The sequence below is a fragment of the Cannabis sativa genome, chromosome 8, assembly GCF_029168945.1.
Source record: "Cannabis sativa cultivar Pink pepper isolate KNU-18-1 chromosome 8, ASM2916894v1, whole genome shotgun sequence".
Taxonomy (NCBI): domain Eukaryota; kingdom Viridiplantae; phylum Streptophyta; class Magnoliopsida; order Rosales; family Cannabaceae; genus Cannabis; species Cannabis sativa.
In genome coordinates, this window is record NC_083608.1 from 27,261,265 (window position 1) to 27,285,721 (window position 24,457).

Here is a 24,457-nt window from a genome sequence, read left to right on the forward strand (position 1 = left end):
AAAAATAAGTAAGATGTATGTAAGAATTTGAGGTAAAATAGATTGAGCTTGTAGCAACTTATTTTAGACAATAGAAAAACTGATTAGAGTCTATTTGAAAGTTAATTTTGTTGGTTCTCTTCTGTATTTTAGTATTTTAGAGATTAATCACATTTATAACAGTTGATGTAAGTACCATAAGAATTCTAAGGAATTTCCCATTATGTGTTCACCTTAATGTACTCACAAAATAAATTATAAGTGTCCAACTAGTACGTTGCTATAATTTTTTTTTTAATAAAAAAAAGTAGAATTCATGAAAAAACTCGTTGTTATAGAAGAACTTAAAAATCGAGAATAAGCATCTGTCTAAATACAATCTCTTAAACTAGAAACAGAGATTGCTAGGGTATAAACAACACCATTCGCTAATCACAAAATAAGAGTGCAAAAACCACCAACATCAACAACTAATAATTCATATCACATCATTAAATAAGTACTTGAGGTGGACAATGCTTCCAAAAACACTTGGTTCGAACAAAAACTTTCCCCTGTTTTATGAATAATCCGTGAATAAGATAAGTTAGCTTTTATACACTAATATCTCCTGTCATCCTGAAGTGCTGAACTTTACCATGAATGTTGTTCTACCTCCATTAAATTGGGAACATGATCCAAAATTTCTTCAATGCTTGTGGTCCATAATTGATAAATGCATAGCAAATGAAAAATTAAATATATAAAGGCATAACAAATGAAAGAAAACTAAGAAGCCATCTTATTATTATATTCATCATTAATACAATTACAAAATTTTGTATCCACAATCTAAAGAACCAATGAAATTTTTTCACTTAATAATAATAATACTAATGCACAAAGAATACACTAATTTTTCTTGCAGTAGTGCAAAAATACACGCAAGCACGCAGAAAATCAAATTGTTGCCTCCATGACTATGGTGATAATTCATGAAACAACTGAGAACATCATTAACAACATCCAAATCTCTGCCTTAATCATTCCCATTTGGTCCTAATATGATGAGAGTGCCTAAACTCATGGCTAAGTGCTGTGCTTCCATCCATTCTTTTCAAAACAAACCTCTCAATCAACACATAACACCCAAATCTCTTCCAACCCAATGATCCTCCACATTCCTCTGTCCTCTGGACTCTCACTTCTTTTTCTTTCCGCTTAACCCATCCAACCCTTTCTTGCTCCCATTTAATTCTCTCAACAACAGCTAAACTCAACCCAATACTAGTCTCTTCTTCATCACTATTCATACTTCTAAACCACAAAACCCCATCAGCCACAAACTTGTCATCAACTACAGCTTCCTCACCTCCAACCGCAACCGTTTCGTTCTGAACAACAGCATCCACAACCACACAACTCCCTCCTCCATTGCTATTATGTTCCTTTTCACATATCAGTTCCCAATTTTGTTCAAGTGTCATCTCGTAAAACATGTAGTTCCTCATCTCGTCTTTCATGGTTTTGGGAGTTCCTTCTTTGATGAACACAAAAGGGCAATACCATTTTCCTACAACCACAGGCTTGGATTTCTTAGTGGCTAATGGGAAGTTGAAATCAGGATGGTGGGCTCTGAGGGCTGCGTCTACACCATCTGCTTGGCCTAGCTCGAACCAAGGCGACTCTGAGAATGTGAGTTTCCAACCACCATTTCTACCCAAGAATCCTGGAGCAAAACCATCTGGGGCTACTGAGTCCACTTTGAACTTTTCACTACCCCAAGGAGTGAGATATCTTCCGTGGAGAGAAAGCTCCAATTGTTGATACTCATTATGGGGATCCAACGGCTGTGGTTGAGTCTCAGGAGCATATTCGTAAAAGCAGAAGGTTTCCAGCTCATCTTCTTTACAGCATGTAAAAGCTTCCCTGAAGATAATTCCAAAAGGGTATTCGTTCGTCAGTCTTGGTTAAAATCAACACAGTTTAATTTCATCAGAAGGATATTAAAAATTGGGTAAATATCACTACCCATTAAGCTACACCAAGAATAATTTAAAAGGGTATTCATCAATCTTAACGAAAGAGAACAAATTTATAAAAATATCACAATTTAGTATAGATTAGAAGACACAATTTTGGATCACTAATTTAACACGACTAATTTAGCTTCTTCACTGAGTGAATTCCAACAGGGTATTCGTCATATTTTCGAATCAAAAGCTAAAAAAGCAACGTAATTCCTTGAAACAAATATCTGAATTTGGATAATTAAGACTGCCCATTAAGAACCACTCATTAAATTTCAAAAGGGTATCCGTAAAAGTTGGTCAAGAACCAAAAAATCAATCATAATTTCATTTAAAAAAAAAAATTGAAATTGGATCACACATGAACCATTAAGGTTACTTACCCTCTATCTTTTCCAAATGGATGTACAGCATAATATTTGTTAGAGGACAATGGCTGACCAAGAACCGGAATGAACCAGACACTGTGAAAATGGAGATCTCTATCGCGAGCGAAGCCTTGGACGTAATAAACTTCAAGTTTTTTATTCTGAGGAAGAGGAAGTCTCCTAATCCTATCGCTCTTCTTTAGACCAAAACAACATTTGGGCTGAGCTTCCTCATCTTGAATGACGATGATCCCAGAGCTGGGACCCTCAGGAGGAGGCTCCGACAGAGCAGAGGGAGATTTTTTGTACAAAGAGAGAGGCCTCGTCACATACATTATCGATCAAGTTTTGTTTTTTTTTCCTTTTCCCCTTAATGAAACTGCTATCGTTTACGTACGTTTTTGCAAAATTGTAAGAGAGAAAGAGAGAGAGGTTTTAGGTAGAATAACTTGGTGAAAGAAGAAGAAGAAGAAGATGAAGGGGTTGGTTTGTGATAGAGTAGATCGCAGTGGGGCTTATATACAGTACTACTAAGCCTTTTTAGTCTCCGCGTTAAGCTGCCCGATTTGAACATGGTTGAATTTTGACTGTGTACGCCAACAGCCTAATACAGGACCACAATCACTAAAACCCATTATAAAATTATGCAAATGGGATTATTATTTTGAGATTAATTACTTCACTTTATACTAAATATATTAGTTATGAATCGTTTGTGGACCATTAATTCGTTTTGTAACCATGAAAATTATAGTAATTAACTTTCGTATTTAATATTTATGTTCTTAACACCAACTAAAGTCTACAAAGGAGGTTTTTCTTAATAAATATTAATCAGTGCTGAGCTGTTTCTGTTTTTATTTTATTTTATTTTTTTCACTCTCTTTTTTGGTGGAATTTTATACCAAATACACATGCACATAATATAAATTATCTTAATGCAAAAATAAACCAACATAAGACGTAGGAGTAGGAGTAGTCTTTCATAGTGCTCGCCACTCCGAGTAATAGATGGGCAGATTGTGACTTTGTGAGGTGTCTGACATTAGCGAATAGAACAAACAGTGGTATGAGGTTCGATTGAGAGTTTGAGTGACATCAACTTACTCTTCTTCTTCCTCTCACTTTCCAAATTCTTTTTTCTTATTTATATTATTGGAGACTTTGTTATGAGCCTATTACAGAGTAGCATTGCTATTTTCGGTATTAGGGTTGTATAGGTAACGCATTATCATTTATTAAAGATATTTTTAAAATTTATTAAATTAAATTATATAAGATTTGATATTTAATTGTACCAATAAATGACACCTAAAAGTGTACTAGCTACTACTAATGCTTATAGAGCATTCACACTTCTCAAAGATATTAAAAATTTAACTAATTAGTAATTTTTCCCCCGAACTTGGACATGTACTAAATCGTGCCCCCTGAACTTTTTTGGCCGTTAAAAATTCCTCCCGAACTATTAAGATTGTTAAATTTAAGGACTTTTATCTAATTTTAGTAAAAAAATTCTAACATGGATGAAATTTCAAGGGGCATGATTTAGTACATATCAAAGTTTGAGGGACATGATTTGGTAGATATCAAAGTATGGGGAGCATGATTTAGTACATAAACAATCACTGAAATAGTAAAATTGAATGAAATTAGACAAAAGTCCTTAAATTTAACAATCTCAATAGTTCGTGAGAAATTTCTAACGGCAAAAAAGTTCAGGGGGCACTATTTAGTACATGTCAAAATTCAGGGGGAAAAATTACTAATTAGCCTAAAAATTTACACATCATCTTAAAATATAATATTTTATCTCTTCCATATCACTTTTGGCACTATTACGTCTAAAATTAATTCAATAGTAAATATTATTCAAGATTGTTACTATGATCCCACACATTATTCTATAATATATTATTTATAATAATTATAAATATTATTATACTAATTTTTAAAAAAAACTCATATAATACTATAGATAAATAATACACTGTTTTTTTAAAAGCATGCACATCCATGTACAGCTACATTGATCGTCCGATGAACATGAATTAAGGATACTCTTAAAAATTTAGATTACAAACTTGTCAAATCTTCTAATAGTAATTCAAGATCATTGAAAATAAATGTCTATTATAAAAAGCAGACATAATTGTTAGGCAATACGTTTCATTTACATGAGCAGTAAAGCATAAAAAAGAATTTAATTCCAAGTTGGACCCAACTCTCATGGTCTAGCTTGGCCAGAACATGTACAAGTCATCCTTGAAGCTATCAAACTCATGGTTGACCCGACACTGCTTTAAACTTGCCTGCACCATAGAGAACCTGTGAGCCAAATAACAAGACATAAAATAATACAATATGAACAATTGTAATAATATAATTTATACATTACGCCTCTGCGTATATAACTGTGCCACCACACTAAATATTACATTATTTCATATATAATAATATCAGTATAACTAATGTCTATATAGCATAGACCTACGTGTTACGCTCACACGTCTCTTTTCCATTTAAGGCCTTACTAGGGTTTATCTTTGTTCTAGTTATCGATTCTAACCTAGTTATGTCTTACTCGCATAACTTTACTCAATTATTCACATAAGATACTATTGCATATTCATGACAACATATACTTAGGGTAATAACCCTCGGCTTCATAAAATAATCACACCTTATATAATTGCGCCACCGTGCTATACTCTATGTGCTTATTTCAATATCTTACCTAATTTTTAATGTATATGGAGAAATCCCAATTCATAGGTGATTCTGACCAAGCATCAGTATTTCTAGTCACAATGCTTGGATTTTTACACAATAAAGTTAATCTCAAAATCACATTCATAAATATCTACATATAAGACTCTAACACTGGACCAAATAATAGAGCTTGAAATGATAGCTTTCCAACAATATAAAGAACATCCAAAACAAAGTTTGGAGTCAAAAATTATGCATAAAATAAAATAATAAAGATTACACTGTCGTCGCCATCTAGTCGCTACCAATTATTATCACGACCAAATTAAAGCTCGTCGCAACCAGAGCCTAGGTAGAGGCTATCCATGTTCTAGGTTTGAGCCTAGTCGCAACGACCCAAAATTTGGTCGCGGCGACTGGGCTTAAAACCAAAAAAATAGGTTTTTACCCAAAGCCGAACTTAACCAAACCAATTCCAAACTTTTGGTTTAGTAATTGCTTTCTAAGCCAAATTAAAATATTTTCTAAGAATCTCATACAACAATTAACTTGCTTAACACTTTAAATAATACAAGCCATCACACAAACTAAATCACTCCAAATATGAAATCATAACAACCAATCATGCTTAAACATACTCAAAGCTTCACAAATCATACAATCCTAGCTTTGAAATTACAAATAAATGAAAACTCAAAGTTCCAAGAAAATCAACTAAAGCTCATGCTCGAAATTCACATAATTTACAGAGTAAAAAGACCAATACTTAGCTTAACAACCTGATTTTAAATCAAGAGGTACAAAACTCAAGTAAAGCCTAGTTTTCCATTTTATATATCCCATCCAACCATTAACAAAGAAAACATGAAACTTCCTAAAGAAATCCAATTTTCAGTTAAAAAAAAAACAAAAGAAAAACCAGAAATTACAACAAGTTTAAAGGTGAGAACTACCTCAACTACCTTTCCTCAAGCTTCACACCATAAATACCAAGAACCTGCTTTGATTTCTCTTAGAAATTTAATTTCAAACTTGAGATGAAGAAGGAGAAAAAGGGGGTTCGGTTGGGGCTTCAAGACCAAAGAACTAATTTTTAAAAATGAAAACTCATAAATCAATTTATTTCCTTTTTGCTTGAAAGGCTATTTTGCCCTTATGGCATAAAACCCACATAATCAACTAAGGGTATAAAAGTCATTCCAACCATACATAACTTCATTTGAACTCATAAATATCTCATATTTTTACTAATAATCTCATTCATAACACATAAGACTATTTTTGGTTCACAAACCCTATTTGAGCCCAAAATACCCAATTGTGACCATATAGCCCTTACTTGTCAAAAATCACATACAATAAAACAATATGATCATACTATATAATAATATAGTCCATTAGCACAATATGTAATAAAATTATGATTTTACCATTCTCAGGCCAAACTTACGAAAATACCCTAACTCATAAATGGAGTCTTATAAATGATAAATCTAAAGTAATTTCATATAATTAATTATATAATAATATAATTACTCAATTATAATTAATCTATTTTAATTAGGGTTTCTAATCTATTTACTAATCTTGAGATATTACAATTTTCTCATCCTTATAGAAATTTTGACTTGAAATTTACTTGAATAACTTAGGATATTTTTGTCTCAATATCAGACTCTAACTCTTAGGTCGCCTCTACGACCTTGCTATTCCACCATAACACTTTTACTAGAACAAGCATTTTGTTCCTCAAAACTTTCTCTCTTCTATTGAGTATCTGCATTGGTTGTTCCTAGTATGAAAGATCTGGTTGAAGTTCCAAAGCTTTGTAACTCGAAATATGAGATGAGTCTGACACATATTTCCAAAGCATTGAAATATGGAATACATTGCATACAGCTTCTAGTCCTGGGGCCATAACTAACTTGCACGCCACTTACCCTATCCTCTTCAGGATTTCAAAAGGTCCAATAAACCTCAGGCTGAGTTTCCTCACTTGTCAAAGCATTTCACTCCTTTCATTGGTGAAATACGGATAAATATAATATCTCCAACAAGAAAGTCAATATTTCACCACTTTGGATAACATAACTCTTCTGTCTACTCTTGGGTGTAAGCATTTGAGCCATAATCTTATCAATTACTTCACTCATTTTCTAAATAGCTTTTGGACCTAGAAACTTTGTCTCACCTAACTCATCCCAGTAAATAGTTGATCTACACTTTATGCCATAGAGTAGTTCATAAGGGGCCATCCCGATAGTTGACTAATAATTGTTATTGTAAGAAAACTCGAATGGATGGTACAACCGGAATTTCGGTTGGTGCAGCAGGCCCAAAAAAAAATCCCTAAAAATGTGCTAAAAAATCCAATTTTGACCCAAATGACCCCAAACCAATTCTAATACCTTTAATATGATAAAACAAAATTTCTCAAACAAGAAAATCTGAAAAATAATGAAAAATGACGATTTACGGTAAGTTTTTCGAAAATTGCCAAGTAAACTAGAACCGTACCAAAAATGAGTTTTATGCAACGAAATTGAAAAATTCTTTTTCCAGCAGTTTTATAAAATAAAATGTGAGGTGTACAAACTTACGGAATCGAAAAATGTTGAAAAATGAGAGAGTTTGGCGAAAAACACTCTTTTAGGCCTAAAAATCTAAAAATTCAACAAGTGAGGTACCAAAAATTTGTTTCATGCAAAATTCAATCAAGGCAAACCTATAGGCATACTAAATACATTCAATTTCACATATTACAGCATATAGACACATAAGAAAATCAAATATGCAAAAATTCACATGTTCACTTGTTTAAAGACAAGTCCAAAGTTCACCAAAAATCCACATTATGACCTATAATCTTGAGTTTTCAACAAGTATGGTTCATATAGGTCAAGTATCAATAAACTTTCTCATATATGCATATAAATCTCATTAATATCATATTTGGAACAATTATGCATAAATAAGTAAGTAAAGAGATATGAAATTTTTTATAGCTAACCAACCTTATATTTCATTTAAGTTGGTCATGCCTAGCTCTCTTCTAATGAAACTAAATCTCTCATCACTAAGAGGCTTGGTGAATATATCCGCTAATTGGAATTCGGTGCTTACAAAGTCTAGCATAATATCACCTCTTTGGATATGATCTCTAAGGAAGTGGTGCCTTATGTCAATATGCTTGGCTCTAGAATGCAATATTGGATTCTTAGAGAGGTTAATGGCACTAGTGTTATCACATTTTATGGGTGTACACTCAAAATCAATATCAAAATCCTTAAGAGTTTGTTTCATCCAAAGTATTTGTGCACAACAACTACCCGCAGCTATATATTCGGCTTCGGTTGTGGATAGAGCTACCGAGTTTTGTTTCTTGCTAAACCATGACACTAAGGAATTTCCTAGAAAGTGACAAGTTCCACTAGTACTTTTTCTATCCGTTTTACAACTGGCAAAGTCGGCATCCGAGTAGCTAACTATTTCAAAGTTTGAGTTCTTGGGGTACCAAAGTCCTAGATTCATTGTGCCTATCAAGTATCTAAATATTCTTTTAACGGCACTCAAGTGGGATTCTTTAGGACAAGATTGGTACCTAGCACAAAGACCAACACTAAACAAAATATCCGGTCTACTAGCGGTTAAATATAATAAAGAGCCAATCATACCTCGATACTTGGTGATGTCTACATTCTTACCGCTTTCATCTTTGTCCATCTTTATGGATGTGCTCATGGGTGTATTCATGGACTTTGCATTTGCCAAGTCAAACTTTTGAAGAAGATCCTTAATGTACTTAGTTTGACCTATGAATATGCCATCCTTTTGTTGCTTGATTTGAAGTCCAAGAAAAAAGTTGAGTTCTCCCATCATGCTCATCTCAAACTCACTATGCATACACTTAGAAAATTCTTCACAAAGAGCATCATTAGTAGCACCAAAAATAATATCATCAACATAAATTTGTACTATAATAATGTCTTTGGATTTTCTTTTTATAAAAAGTGTATTATCCGCTTTACCCATTGAAAAACCATTTGAAATAAGAAAAGTGCTTAATCTTTCATACCAAGCTCTAGGAGCTTGCTTTAAACCATATAAAGCCTTTTTCAATTTGTAAACATGGTTAGGGTATTTATGATTTTGAAAACCGGGTGGTTGAGAGACATAAACCTCTTCCATAATGTACCCATTTAAGAATGCGCTTTTTACATCCATTTGATACAAGATAAAATTCTTGTGGCATGCAAAAGCTAACAACATTCTAATGGACTCAAGTCTTGCTACCGGGGCAAAGGTTTCCTCATAATCAATTCCTTCTTCTTGATTGTAACCTTGGGCCACTAATCTAGCCTTGTTACGCACAATGACCCCATGCTCATCTACCTTATTTCTATAGACCCATTTTGTTCCAATCACCGATTGATGTGACAGTCTTGGAACTAACTCCTAAACATTATTTCTTATAAATTGATTTATTTCTTCTTGCATAGCTAGAAGCCAAAATTCATTAACTTCGGCCTCTTTAAAATTCTTTGGTTCAATTTGAGAAATAAAAGCAATGAAATTACACAAGTTTCTAAGGGAGTTTCTAGTAGTGACACCTTGAGAAGGATCACCTAGAATTTGGTCTATAGGATGAGCACTTTTGAATTTCCACTCATGTGGAAGGTTAGAGTTCATACCTTGGCTTTCATTTACCTTTTCCACGGGTGGTTCCTCTTTGGGAGTTTGTGAAGGAGCATTGGAAGTCTCTCCAATTTCGAGATTTTGAACCTCATCTCCCAAACCTAGAACATCATCATCTAAACTTTTGCTTGTAGGCGGGTTAGTCTCATCAAAAGCAACATGAATAGATTCTTCAACAACATTAGTTCTTTTGTTATAAATTCTATAAGCTTTACTATGTGTTGAATACCCTATAAAAATTCCAACATCGGATTTCGCATCAAATTTTCCAAGGTTGTCCTTGGTGTTTAAAATGTAACATTTGCATCCAAAAACTTTAAAATAGCCAATGTTGGGTTTTCTTCCTTTCCAAAGCTCATAAGGGGTTTTATTCATGTTGGGCCTAATGAAAACACGATTCAAAATATAACAAGAAGTATTGACGGCCTCGGCCCAAAAATATTTTGGTAATGAGATTTCATTTAGCATTGACCTAGCCATTTCTTGAATTGTTCTATTCTTCCTTTCGACAACTCCATTTTGTTGTGGAGTTCTTGGTGCCGAAAAGTTATGGTTAAAACCATGATCATCACAAAACAATTCTAAGGCATCATTGTCAAACTCACCACCATGGTCACTCCTAACGGAGGTAATAGAGTATCCTTTTTCATTTTGCACATTTTTACAAAATTTGACAAAGTTTTCCAAAACATCACTTTTAAGAGTCAAGAAAATAACCCAAGTAAATCTTGAAAAATCATCAACAATTACAAATGCATAGTATTTACCACCAAGACTAGCAATTCTAGAAGGACCAAATAAATCAATATGAAGCAATTGCAAAGGTCTAGTAGTTGAAATTTCTTTCTTGGAATGAAAAGATGTTTTAATTTGTTTTCCAAATTGGCATGCATCACAAAGTTTATCTTTAACAAACGGAATAGATGGCAAACCAATAACAAGATCTTTTCTAACCAATTTTGAAATACAATCCATACTAGCATGTCCTAATCTTCTATGCCACAACCAAGAATTATCATTCATAACGGTTAAACATTTATTTTTACTATCAAAAGAATCAACATCAATAACATACACATTATCCTTCCTTACTCCAAGGAAAATAACTTCATTGGTTGAAACATTTTCAATGGAGCATTTTGAGGATTCAAACACAACACGAAAAACCTATATCACATAATTGACTAATACTAAGCAAGTTATGTTTAAGATTATCAACAAGAAGCACATTTTTAATACATGGAGAGTATATGTTACCGATATCACCAATGCCCAAGATTTTTCCTTTTGAATTGTCTCCAAAAGTGACAAAGCCACTTTCCTTGCTTTTAAAGCTTGAAAATCTTGATGGATCACCGGTCATATGCTTTGAACATCCACTATCCAAGAACCATAAGCTTTGGCTCTTTCTTGTTGATTCCTACAAAAACAAGTTCATTTGTTGGCTTTTGGTACCCATATAACTTTGGGTCCATTCATGTTAGTTCTAGAACCCTTTGGTACCCATTTAGTCTTGCCTAGATATGAAAATTTCTTTACATGACAATAGGAAATAGTATGACCATCTCGGTTACAATATGTGCATGTAAAGTGAGGTAGACTAGATGATTTCACAAAAAAGTTTCTCAAAAATTTTTGTTTCTTACTAGGATCATAACCAATACCATTTTTTGAAAAACCACATGATTGGTTTCTCACCATGAGATCATAGCCTTCCTTACCTCTAGTGAAGGTATATATGTCATTTTTTAGGCTTCTCACATGGGCTTTCAAATTAATAATTTCTTTCTTATGTGAAGCACATGTAGCACATTGAGATTTAGCTATAAGTTCTTTTTCATTTATTTTCAAAATCTCAATTTCTTTTAGAAGCATGTTGGTCTTCTCTCTAAGGGTTTGGTTTTTAACAAGCAATTTACCAAAATCATCAAATAGTTCCTTAAATGAATTAGACAACTCATCATATGACATATCTAAGTTATCGTCATCATTTTCGCTATCACAATCATTTTGGTTAGAAATGCTTACCCCATCATCAAGTGCCATCATGCACATGTTTGCCACTTCATTCTTTCCTTCTTCTTCGGAGTCCTCTTCGTCACTATTGAGCCAATCCGCCAACATTGCCCTTCCTTTGTATTTGTTCTTCTTTCTCATTGGACAATCCATCTTCATATGTCCGGGCTTCTTGCACTCAAAGCAAATTGGTGGATCATCTTTGCTTTTTCTTTCTTTTGAGTCACTCCCTCTTTGTGGCTTCTTCCCAAAGTTCTTTTTGAATTTCATGAACTTTTTGTATTTCTTAGAGAAGAGTGCCAAGTCCTCCATGTCACTACATAAGCTTTCCTCATCTTCTTCACTAATGGCATGGGAGGAGGAAGACTTGAATGCAATAGTCTTCTTTTTCTTCTCAACTTCCTCTTCTTCTTGAGCACTCATGAAAATTTCATGGTTCATGAGCGAGCCAATTAGTTCTTCCAAGGGAAGTGTTGAGAGATCCTTGGCTTCTTGAATGGCAACCACCTTTCCTTGATAAGCCTTGGTGAGACTTCTCAAAATCTTGGTCACCATATCCTTTTGAGTAAGTACCTTGCCAAGAGAGTTCAAACCATTAGTAATTGTAGTGAAGCGAGTATACATATTAGCAATGGTTTCATCCGATTTCATCTTAAAGTTCTCATATTGAGTGGAATAAATTTGAATTTTAGTTTCCTTCATAAAGACTAGTTCCTTGATGAGTAACTTCAAGCATTTTCCACATATCATAAGCGGTAGAGGCTTGTTCAATATTTTTAAAAATATCTCTATCCAAACCACATATAAGAGCATATTTAGCTTTAGCATTTTTAGAAAGAATTTTCTTATCATTTTCATCATATGCTTCATAAGTCTTAATTACTTCAACACCATTTATGACATGTTTAGCAACATAAGGACCACTAGACACAATATGCCACAAATCATAGTCAATAGATTGAAGGTAAGTTTCCATTCTAATTTTCCAATAAGGAAAATCTACTCCATTGAAGTATGGTGCTCTATTTGTGCTAAAACCTTCTAACATGTTATTTTGTGAATTACTTGGAAACGCCATGCTCTAGATTGTGAAATCTAATCAAATAATTTGAGCCCTTGCTCTGATACCAATTGTTAGCCCAAGATATGTTTCCAAGAGGGGGGTGAATTGGAAATTTAAACTAATTTCGGAAAATTAAAACTTTTAACACAAAATTATGCAATTAGTCAATTAATCAAGTAAAAGCAAGTAGTATGGCAAGCAATATATTAAGACAAATAATTAAACTTGTAAAGTAAAGAGTTTAAGGATTAGAAAATGCAAACTCTCGATTTTTACAAGGTTCGGTAGAACTATGCCACCTACGTCCTTGGTCTTCAAAGCTATGGACCTAGCTTTGAGTTCCAATATCGAGCCAAGTTAACGGGCTTGGCTAACCCTTACAACCGGGAAATTTTCACCAAGGTATTTCCAAACCTCTTACAATAGTTTCGCACCCCCGAGGACTATTAACCTCTTTCTCGGATTGTTAAAGTGCCAATCTCACTATTACCGGGTTGTTTACAAAACCGGTGCCAACCTCACCTCAATCACAATATGGAAATGTGTTTGATATACAAGCTAAAATCACTCTAGAAATATGATGATACAATGGAAACCTAGCGTGAAAAGCAAGCACACTTAAGATGAATAAAATCAAATTTTGGCTCAAAGTGTGTGAAAAGTGTTGGTTTGGATTTCAAACTTAGAAGCTCCTTAATCTCACTTAGATAGGTTAGATATATGTAATAAATGCTCAACCAACTTGTTTTTTGAAAGAAAAATCGAGTTTATATAGTGTTTGATAAAAAACTAGCCGTTTATAGCCGTTAGCACGTTTCCCGAGGTCAGGTCAGCCATGAACCGGAAGTCCGGATGGGAACCGGAATTCCGGATGGCTGACCAGTGGCAAAAGTGCCATTTTTCGGGACTTAAACGCGCATAACTTCTTACTCGATTATCCGATTTCAGAAATTCCAACTTTGTTCTCTTAGTTAAACAAAATGTAATTTATAAATCCAATCAAAAAAATTTTTGAACTATCGTGTGAGAAAACTTGTTGCACAAGTTAGTGAATCGGCCGAAATTCAAATTTATAAAAACTTAGTGTGCTATGCAAATCACTTTAACAAGACTAAAGTAGATTTATACCATTTAATTTTGAGTAGTCTTGATGTAGATGAGCCTCCTAGCTTGATTTGCATGTTTTTGATCCCAAGTTGATTTTTCCCGAGAGTTGACCTTGACTTTGACTTTGACTTTGACTTTGACTTTGACTTTGACTTTCGGGTTGACTTTTTGACTTTGGGATTTTGAAGACCTCTTTTGAATAGGGTCTTGAGTTGTTGATCCCTTGATGAATCTTTTGCTCTTGATATGCTTGTTGAATCCATTTAGTGTTGCTTTCAAAAGTTTGGTAAAAATACCAAAATATTTATTTTCTCTTTTAAATTTGCTACAAAATCAATAAATCATTAGTAACAAATAATAATCAAATATTTGTTAATCATCAAAACAAGGAGATCGAAAAGTTTGAATTAACATACTCTGCTACAGAAAGGATTCAAGGGTTAGAGATCTGAGTGGAAGGAGACATTAATTCCGCTGCATCAATGTAAGGTTTTCTTAACTTTATATGTGTTTAATTTATCGTTTTAGAAAGTTCATATTTAGGGTGTTTAAACAACATACTTGTGAGTAGATCTAAGATCCTGGTAAAATAAATTTCCAATAGTATCACTCTCCCATTGACACTCAGGGAAGCCCCAAAGACAGTCACCTGAATGACTGAATTTTTGGTAGTAGACCTACCGTCTTCCTACAATGTCATTTTAGGGAGACCGACATTGTACACACTTGGGAAAATTACATCTATTAAGAATCTAGCCTTAAAGTTTCCAACTACTACTGGGAACAAAATAGTGAAAGGAGATCAACTAGCTGCACGTGAGTGTTACAATGTGACTATGAGGGGGCGACCCCAACCAGGGGCACATATATTGGTTGTAAGTAAAGTTAATGAAGTGGGAAACATGGGAGCAAGAGAGGTTCTTGAAGTTGAAGAGATAGACCCTCGTGTGGGCGATGACTGGACTGACCTCGATCCCATTGAGGAACTTGAAGATGTTTTTCTTAGCCCCAATGATCCAACCAAAACCATAAAGGTTGGGAAGCACCTGAACAAGGATTTTAAGAAAGTCCTCATCTAGTTCCTCTGTGATAATCAAGAAGTGTGTGCATGGATGCACTCCAATATGGTGGGTATGATTCTGAACGTAGTAACACACGTGCTAAACTCAAACAAGGACACGCATGTCAAATGAAAAAAAGAGGAGGTTACTTGATGAAGCCAGATCTGTAGCCTTGAAAGAAGAAGTAAGTGAGCTCTTGGCCAATAACTTCATTAGTATAGTTCAAATTGAGTAGTACTTGGTCAATTTATTTTATTTTTATTCCAAATCCTTACTGACTATTAATATTTTTGTTTAGTTCAAAGTTTGAATAAAAATATTTATTTATTCAAAAAATAGTTACATTTATATTACCAAACTCAAAAATAAGTAACCAAGGATAATAACCAAACCTTAGTTACTTGGGGGTATAAGGGTATAGATATAACTATACTTGTTTCTAATCCTACAATTTTCATTAAGAATTTTTTTAAAAAAATTGGTGAATTTTGTAAAATCACAAATACTTAAACTAAAAGTTGTAATGGATAGAGAAGGGATTTAATCACAGTTACATGATAAGCACTTCATCTAGAAAAAGAATATCAACTCTAAAAAATTAGTAAGTTGAACATGTGACTCGAGAGAGCTTGAAGAACAAACTCATATAATTAGCTATTTAACTAAGAATAACTTAAAAAAAATAAAGTGTATTCGGTACTTCTATAAAAAGTGACCATGAAATGGAAAACATAAAGTCATCATGCAAATATATAAATAGCTTGAAGTGTAATCAAATGAAGCAAAGAGTACATGCGCTCTTCATAAATATCTCAGTAGGCTAAAACTCTCATGGAGGAGTACCACAAGGTTGGTTAGGAGGGACCACAAGAAGAGTGACTTTAGCCCGAGGTGGTACTTGCTCTACTACCTCATTCACCATCACTGAATTTTCCACCAAATGCCCACCTTGGGAGGATGAGGTGGGTGTTGTTGTGTTAGGAGGAAGAGAGGCCTCCCGAAGTTGCCTTGCTCTAAACTTAGAAACTTCCTCATCTCTATACTCTTTTGATATGTGGAAAAGTGTGATATTTGGGTTGTTTTTCCAAAGCAGTTAGAATTGGTCATCAAAGAGTCGACTATACACATCATCTCTTCGATCAGTGGTTGTTTGAAGCTCCTCTATTTTTGTACCAAGATCAGTGGCAGTGGTCTCAGACTCCATCATTTTTGTTTGCAATTTTTGAGTTTGTTCTTGAAGGCATCCCTCTCCTTTTCAACTCTGAAGACTTCATTCATTTAATGTTGTGCATCAACTTCAAAGTTGTTCTGCTCGATAGTCTTTGTAACAAGATCTTTAGTTGTTGTGGCAAGGTTGTTCTTAAGATTTTTGTTCTCCACCTCAAGCTCTCCCACCTTGGTTTTCAAGGTAGCCATCTTCTCTCGCAAGGTATGATATGTGTGCTGAGAGTGAATAATTCGAGCAACACTAAAAAGAACAAGAACACACAGTCAAAACTAAGATGTAAAAAAGAATGAAGTTATGAAAATCATTCAACATTTTGTTCCCAACTTACTCAAATGATATCTTGGAGACCTCCAGTGAGATCAATCCCCATCCAACGTAGACATCTAACACACCTCCTTTAGGGTGAGGTTATATGAACCAACTCATCAAAATGATGGTGGATCGATGATAGACCTTGAACAATATGTGTGCCAAGGAGTACTTTGAGTTGTGTGGTGTAAGGCCTCATTATGAAAGGGGTTTGTCTCCTTTTGGTCAGAGACAGAGTGTTATTGGTAGATAGAGGTTGAAAACTTTGACCCCCTTCCTGAATTTGAGGAGTTGGAACAAGAGAAAGAGCCTGAGGGGTGGTGGTTGGCCATCATTGGCCGCTGTTGTGTAGCGCTCTACCAAGCTACGAGACATGTCACAATCTACAAAGAAAAGGAAAAAAATATCAGTCACAATATATAAAAATAAACTACAACACTGTGAAATGAGCATAAAGTCAACAGTAAAATTAAGCAAGCAGTAAATGAAAAACACCTCTGGGGTCATTGTCACCCATCATCATAGTATTCCTGAAGTCAGTCTCGGTGTCAATCACCACCTCCTTACTCCTTCCTCTGGGAGAAGGAGGTAAAATTGGGTCGGCAGGTAAGTCACAAGTACCATTGTCTATAAGCAAAGGATATTCCATCCTAATAAGAGCTAAGAGTTTGACATTAGTTGGCTCTGTTGGGATTTATTTTACTAGGATCTAGATTTACTAACAAGTATGTTGATTAACATCCTAAATATGAATATCTCTAATACGATGAAATTAAACACATAAGAGTTTAGAAAACATTATATTGATTGGAGCGGAATAATACGACGCCTTCCACTCATATCTCTAACCCTTATTCCTTTCTGTTGCAGAGTAATAACAAGATCTGAGCCTGGATCTCTTTCTCTCCTTTGGGTTGGTTACCACCGTCTTCCGCACTATGATTGAGTACTTGACTTGCTATGTGTGGGCATGACACTCTAGAAACTTTAGAACCTCCTTCTATAGAATTCGAACCCTTCTCCCTCTCTTCTTCTTCATAATTTCGAGCCTTATAGTGAAAGAGTACATGCCCACCCATAGCAAGTCAAGTACTCGATCATAGTGTGTAAGACTGTGAAGAATCCAACACTTGAAGGAGTTTCGATCTCAGATCTTGATAATACTTTTCGACAGAAAAGAACAAGGGTTAGAGATCTGAGTGGAAGGAGTCATTATATTCCCCTGCAATCAATGTAAAGTTTCTCAACTTTATATGTGTTTAAATTTTATTATTTTAAAAGATTCATATTTAGGATGTTAAACAATATACATAATAATAAATCTAGATCCTGGTAAAATAATCCCCAACACTCTTCTCCTCTCTTCTAGACGCCTTAGGGCTCTCTCTCTCTCTCTCTCTCTCTCTCTCTCTCTCTCTCTCTCTCTCTCTCTCTCTCTCTCTCTCTCTCTCTCTCTCTCTCTCTCTCTCTCTCTCTCTCTCTCTCTCTCTCTCTCTCTCTCTCTCTCTCTTTTGAGATTTGACTACTTGATTCATATATTTTAATCTTAAGATAGCTACTGCAGATTCCACAACACTTGTGATCTCAGTAGTATATCTTTGGTATTAATACAACTAAAAAAGAAGTAGGTCATTACTCGCTAGTTAAGGGGGCTGAACCTTTATAAAATCTCGTGTCTTATTTACTTTTCTGTTCTTATTGTGTAACACGTGGCAAACATCAGTAATAAATACGACTTTGTTGTTGATTGGCCAAATTTAAGATCAATAAAATATATAAATTAAAAAATCTCTAATAAAATCTTATGATTTTTTAAAATGTAGAATATAATATAATAGGTAGTATATAATTAATATGTTAATATTTACTAATGTACATTATGTCAATTAATAAATAAAAAATCTTATTATTGTATTAAAAATAAAGTAAAAAAAAGTATAAACGTAAAAATTCAATTTTTAAAATATAGATGTACAATATAAATATTTTTTTTATTTCTTTTCTTGTAATTTAAATTGGTGACCCATAAATACAAGCCTAGTTTGCTTTAGCCAGCCGGACTTTTCACAATTGCTTTATATTAATAATAAACTTTGAGTCATCTCCATAAAACTTGTGCAACTTTGATTCCACCTGATGTTTTGACTATGCTCATAAAAAAATTGAGTATGTTCATAAAAACATTGATTGATTGAAAGTTCTTCCGCAGGCTAAATTAATGACAATCCTATTTACCACCAGTAATCTTTTTTGAAAAAGAAAAAAAAAAATCATATCAGAGATTAAGCATTTATGATAATATGTTTAAAGCATGTGAATGAACACTCATTTTCATTGCAGTTCTTATAAACGAGAAGAATGAATGTTATGTCACAATCTAAATGGTAAAGATTTAAATAAAGAAAAAAAAAACAGGAAACAAAAGGAAAAGTTATAAAATAATAGAATAAAGGAGTCAAAATAGAGAAGATGAAAACTCGCGCCAAAACAGGATTTTTGTTTCTTAAATAAATAGTTAAAAATGTGTGTGTTGGCTTAACAAGAGAATCTGCCAATGTTGATAGGTAAGTATATCTGTCTACTTGGCCAACACGCTTCTTAGTTCCTATTTCTTACACATATAATAATATGACACAGAAAAGTGATATTACTAACCCCCTACTACGTGCCCTTTTCTGGGAATTTGGAAACACATATTAAAGTTTCTATCTTTAAATTTGAGAAAATATGTTTGAGATCGTAAGTGTTATTTTGCTTTCAAAAGAAGATGGTATTTTGTTAAATTTTATTTGTTGGCCAAATTCAAAATTCAGACTCAAGATTGGAGGTGAATGGCAACCAAATTTAACACTAGATAGTCTATAGACTCTCTAGATTGTATTCTTCTTGTAGAGACAATCTTGGTCTGTGTGTTGTTTTATGTTTCTCTTTATAAAAATAAAAAGTGACATGAGTAAAAAATAACGCTTGTCCAACAAAATCACTATACTAGTAAAAAAATTAACCTCCGCAACCCCACTTTATTTGTTTTCACTTTGTTAAAAGCTAAAGGGGGAATATATATATGTATTGTCCATATGTGAAATTCGTACTAATATAAATAACCTTTGCAAACTTTATATATATATGCATTATTGTTTGTAGATCTCTATGTCTTACATTAGTATGTGCTTAAATATTCAAGCTGCAACCTTTTTAGCATTATTCTATGTCTCTCTCTAATCAACTAGTCCTTCCGAACAAAGACCAATTTGCTAGTATATGTGTTAACGTCTACACTTCTACTTCCAAAGTACATTAATTAATGTTCAAAGAATAAGAAGTCTCATCATATAATAATATTATCCCATTTTTCTCCCCTACGTGTCACCTATTTTCAACCTATAAAAAGTATGATTGAAAAAAAAAAATTATATAAAAAAATAGGTACATGTAACATAACACACATTATTTGCACGCTACCTCCATTTAGTTGAGAATATGATAAAGAATTTCATAACAATAGTGTTAAATTGTCTTAATAAGAGAGGTCCAAGTAGTTTAAAATATTGGCTAATAGTGTTTAAGATTCCCAACTGTAAGTGCCCCATATTCCCACTCTTCAACTTTATTTAATGAAATAATTTATCTCAGCCTAATCATCATCAATACTTAATTAATAAAACAATACAATCTAAAACATTTTAATCAAACATTTGAATGTACATAGAAAGAAAAAAGAAATGAGTTTATTAAGAGGAAAATGACATTAATTCTCTTTTTGCCAATCAAGTAAGTTAAACAAACACAAGCTAAATGGATTATAGAAGAGTATCTGATGGATGGGTATTTTGAAATTTGGAGCTAAATTTTACATTTTTAGTTGTATTATAATAGTGTGATCTAAGACTAATTATATGATCCAATTCAAATCATCTAAAATGAACTCAAAAAAGAACATAAACACAAAAACAGAAAAACTAAATAGAGAAGTGAATTTCTTCAAAGGAAAAAAAAGTGAGTGTGTAGTTTTGTTACAAGTGGGAAAAAAAACAAGAAGTAGAAGATGAATAAGAACACAGATAATTATATTGTTGTTGTAATATGAATAAAACAAATTTAACTTATTCTCTTTCTCATGTTTATTTCTACTACAATTTTTGTTGTTGTTTTTGTTTTTGGAATTTATCAAGATTTGAACATAAGATCTTCATCTTTCTTCCGTGAATTTCCCCAGCTAGGTTGATGCCTGAAAATCCATCGCCAACCCTTCAAGCTCTTCCTCCCTTTCTTCAATCCTGTGTCATTAACGGTGATCCTACAAGAACCTCCTCTATTGAAAATCCCATCTCCCATGGCGGCACTACTCCCAAAAGGGTCTCCATATTCATTGATTCCATACTCACTACCCCTTCTCATGCTCCCAAAAGCAGAATCAGAATCTGATACGTTGTTAACACCCATTTTCATCGAGGAAGAAGAAAACTGATGATCAGTCTTTGAATTTGACTCAGCAGAATAATCAAGTTTCAAATCAATGAAACCAGAATCATCCATTCCACTAAAATCACTCTCCTTAAGCGAGAACACACGTCTGTTGATCCCTCCACCATTAAAACCACCATTGTTATAGCTATTATTATTATTAGTAGTAGTAGTATTATCAACCTCCACAAGGCCTATTCTTCTCATACCGAACTCAGAGACCAAATTTTCACTATCGAAACCACTCTTTCTCGGCTCTGCCTCACTAAACCCACTTCGTCTTCCCGAGTCCAAAACCATACAAGCTGTAACGCTCGAACTCCGGGCACCCGAAATCGAGCTACGGGCGCCGGAAACCATCAAATCTCCACCGTCCTCTGATCCGAACCACCCATTACCACCACCACCTCCACCCCTGAAACTACACAAAGATCTCGATCTTGAAACACCATGATGATGATGATCAACAAGCCATAAATCACTTTTGTCATCGAACCCACCAACACTTTTGTTCCCACAATCTTTTTCCTTTCTCTTTTTGTTGAAAAACTTGCCAAATCTCCAAAACCCACTTCGCTTGATCTCAACGCAGCTACTGCTGCTCCTCCTCAGCACCAGACCCTCCTCTGTTTTTCCCACCTGGGTCTTTCTGTTGTCGTTCTTGACGGGATTACTTGGAAACGACACGTCGCTTCGTTCATTCTCGATCAGAAACGACACTCGGCCAACGCTCCCAACCTCGACGGTGCAGGAGTTTCTGTTGGAGGAGATCTCGGAACAAGAGCAAGAAGAGAGTCTCTGTTCACCGCAGTCGGAGCAAACCAACTTCACGAGGCGATCTTTTAGACAGTAAGCGCAGATCCCAACAGAAGAAGAAGAAGGATGCTTCTTGCATGGCATATCCGATGTCGTTGAGTAATATTCCATGTCGTTTCTGTTGTAAGCTTCCAAAGCTTTGCCTCTCTCTTTCATTTTTTTTTTTTGCTTCTAATACAATCTTTGAATTTTGTGAGAAACAAGGGGTTTTTCTTCTTTCTCTCTCTCTCTCTCTCTACCTCGTTCTTTTTTATTTTATTTTATTTATTTATTTATTTTCTTTGGTAGTGAAAAAGAAAAAGAATAGAGATTTAGGGAAAGCTGAAAATAAATAATAATTAAAAAAAATAAAAAAAGGAGGAAAATGAAAAATTTTAATATATACACACACTAAAACTGTAAAATGAGTTTGATTTTGAGGAAATGAAATTAATAAATGAATGAGTGAGTGAAGTTAAGTTAAGTGAAGTAAATTAAGATCATTAAGACAAGTAAAAAGAGATTTTGTTGTTGGAATTGAGGAGGAAGAAGAAGAAAAGTACTCTAAGATTAAGAGTGATTGAAATTGATAGATTCAGAAGCGTTACCTTTACGTTTGCTTTTCTGGCAAATAGTTTTATGTAAAAAAATAATATTAATATATATATATAAAAAAAAGAGTGATGTTAGAAAGCACCAGTTGCTGCAGGCATTATTATTGTATGTGTTTGGAGAGGAAGTGAATTTTACAGGAAAGGTTTTGAGTAAATCAGTGTACAAAATCCATCCCATAAAAATATAAAATCCCCCATTAAAACTGTATCTGTTCATTTTAAATCCCATCAATGCTACTACTAATGATACTACTACTACTAATAATAATAATAAAGTTAAAATAAATAAAATAAAGAAGTAAAAGATAGTCCCCACCCCACCCACTTGAAAAAAATACAGCTCCTTACAAAACAAAGTCCCACTTGATCAGAAACAGTCATTAAATCAACTGGTTTAAACCCCATCAATGTATGTCACCAGTTTTCTCTTCAAGCTTTTTATATTTATTATGTATTTAGTGTTTAATTTCTCTCTCTTTACCTTTGACTTTTAGAAGATACAAAATGGGGAAAAAAATGTAAAATGGCTTAGGAGGTGGTGGAGTGATGAAAGTTACCCATCAGAGTAGCATGAGTGAGCACGCATATTAATTTGTCTACTCTCTTTTTTTTAACATTCTTATTATTATTATTATAAGTCTTCACCATCATTCATTGAGACACAATCTTATATCATGTCGTTTTCTTCTTCCACCTTCACCACGTGTCCCACCGACATATACGTATGCATGTATGCATAATCATTCATTTATATGTGCTTTCTTTGGATTTTAAGTTGGGAAATTTGATTGAGAAATTCGATCAAATACTCTTCCATTAGGTTTAATTTTTTTTTTAAAAAAAAAATTAAAGCTAATTCATATTGACCAACTACGCCAAATTTTATCTACTCTCAAAATTATCCTTCTTATTTTTCAATACAATCCCTCTTCTCTCTTCCTCTACTCTCTCTCTCGCTCTGTTCGAAGAGCCGAAGAACTACCACCGACCCAACCCCTAACATTAAACATCTGAGATTCTCTCTCCAAGCCACGACCATCATGGCATCTCAAACTCTTTCTCCAACCCACAACCAGACCATTGCAATGTCGAAAGTAAGATTTCGGGTCCTCTCTTTTTCATTTCATTTCATTGTATGTTTGGATTAAAATGTATGAATTTATTGATTTAGGATTAAAATGTATGATGAATCTCTGTGATCTGTTATGTTAGATTTAAGGTTGGATTTGGTCGGATCTATGTTTTGGCAAAAAACTAATTTTTACGCCAAGTTGATGTAGGTCTGATGCTGGTTTGATACAGGTCTGATGCCATTTTGTTGTTAAAATGAGTGAAACGAATGGTTATTAATTTTCCAAAATAGTTATTAAGATAAAAATATGTGAAATCTAATATTAAATTACACCAGCAACAATTTGAAACCTTACGGCAGGGCTGACCCTAGACTACGTCATGTTAGGCCCGCGCCTAGGGTCCATCTTAAAAATACCACATTTTTTAAAATAAGAGCCTAAAAGATGTTTTTTTAAGACCCATTTTTCGGTAGTGTTTGATACTATACTAATGCCACTGATCGAATTGAACTTTGGCAAAATTCTCTCTCTCTCTCTCTCTCTCTCTCTCTCTCTCTCTCTCTCTCTCTCTCTCTCTCTCTCTCTCTCTCTCTCTCTCTCTCTCTCTCTCTCTCTCTCTTCTTTTTTTTTCTTAATTAGTATAATGAAGTGATGTTTTTTCTTAATTTTTTTACAGAGTTATCGATAGATATAAGAGTTTTCTAATGAGTTGTCGATATGAGGAAGAATTGGTGAGTGGTTCTCCTTGTTTATCATCAAAATTTGTCCTTGGATCCATAGGTGTTTTAACAGGTTTGTTTACCGCATAACCCGTATCTTCGAGTAACTGCATAGTGTACTTATGTTGAGAAAGGAATAAACCATATTTGCTATTGAAAATTTCAAAACCAAGAAAATATTGCAGTGGTCCAAGAGTTTTGAGTTTAAACTTCTAATGTAAAGAATTCTATAGCTGACGTAAAGC

At 33.9% G+C, this 24,457-nt stretch overlaps 2 protein-coding genes and 1 pseudogene across 2 annotated transcripts; all 3 read right to left on the minus strand.

The window, feature by feature from the left end:
- Positions 1-737: 737 nt before the first annotated feature.
- On the minus strand, positions 738-3,009 carry LOC115699654 (uncharacterized). Its single transcript, XM_030627162.2, has 2 exons — positions 2,372-3,009; positions 738-1,887 (listed from the first exon to the last, which is right to left on the minus strand). The coding sequence occupies exons 1-2, from the start codon at positions 2,689-2,691 to the stop codon at positions 1,002-1,004; spliced, it is 1,206 nt and encodes a 401-aa protein (XP_030483022.2). The 5' UTR covers positions 2,692-3,009; the 3' UTR covers positions 738-1,001.
- Positions 3,010-7,866: 4,857 nt separating this feature from the next.
- Positions 7,867-13,881, minus strand: LOC133030521 (uncharacterized; annotated as a pseudogene).
- A 6,619-nt stretch (positions 13,882-20,500) lies between these two features.
- Positions 20,501-22,832, minus strand: LOC115701319 (uncharacterized). Its single transcript, XM_030629078.2, has one exon. It carries the CDS (start codon positions 21,981-21,983, stop codon positions 20,715-20,717), a length of 1,269 nt encoding a protein of 422 aa, XP_030484938.2. The 5' UTR covers positions 21,984-22,832; the 3' UTR covers positions 20,501-20,714.
- Positions 22,833-24,457: the final 1,625 nt, after the last annotated feature.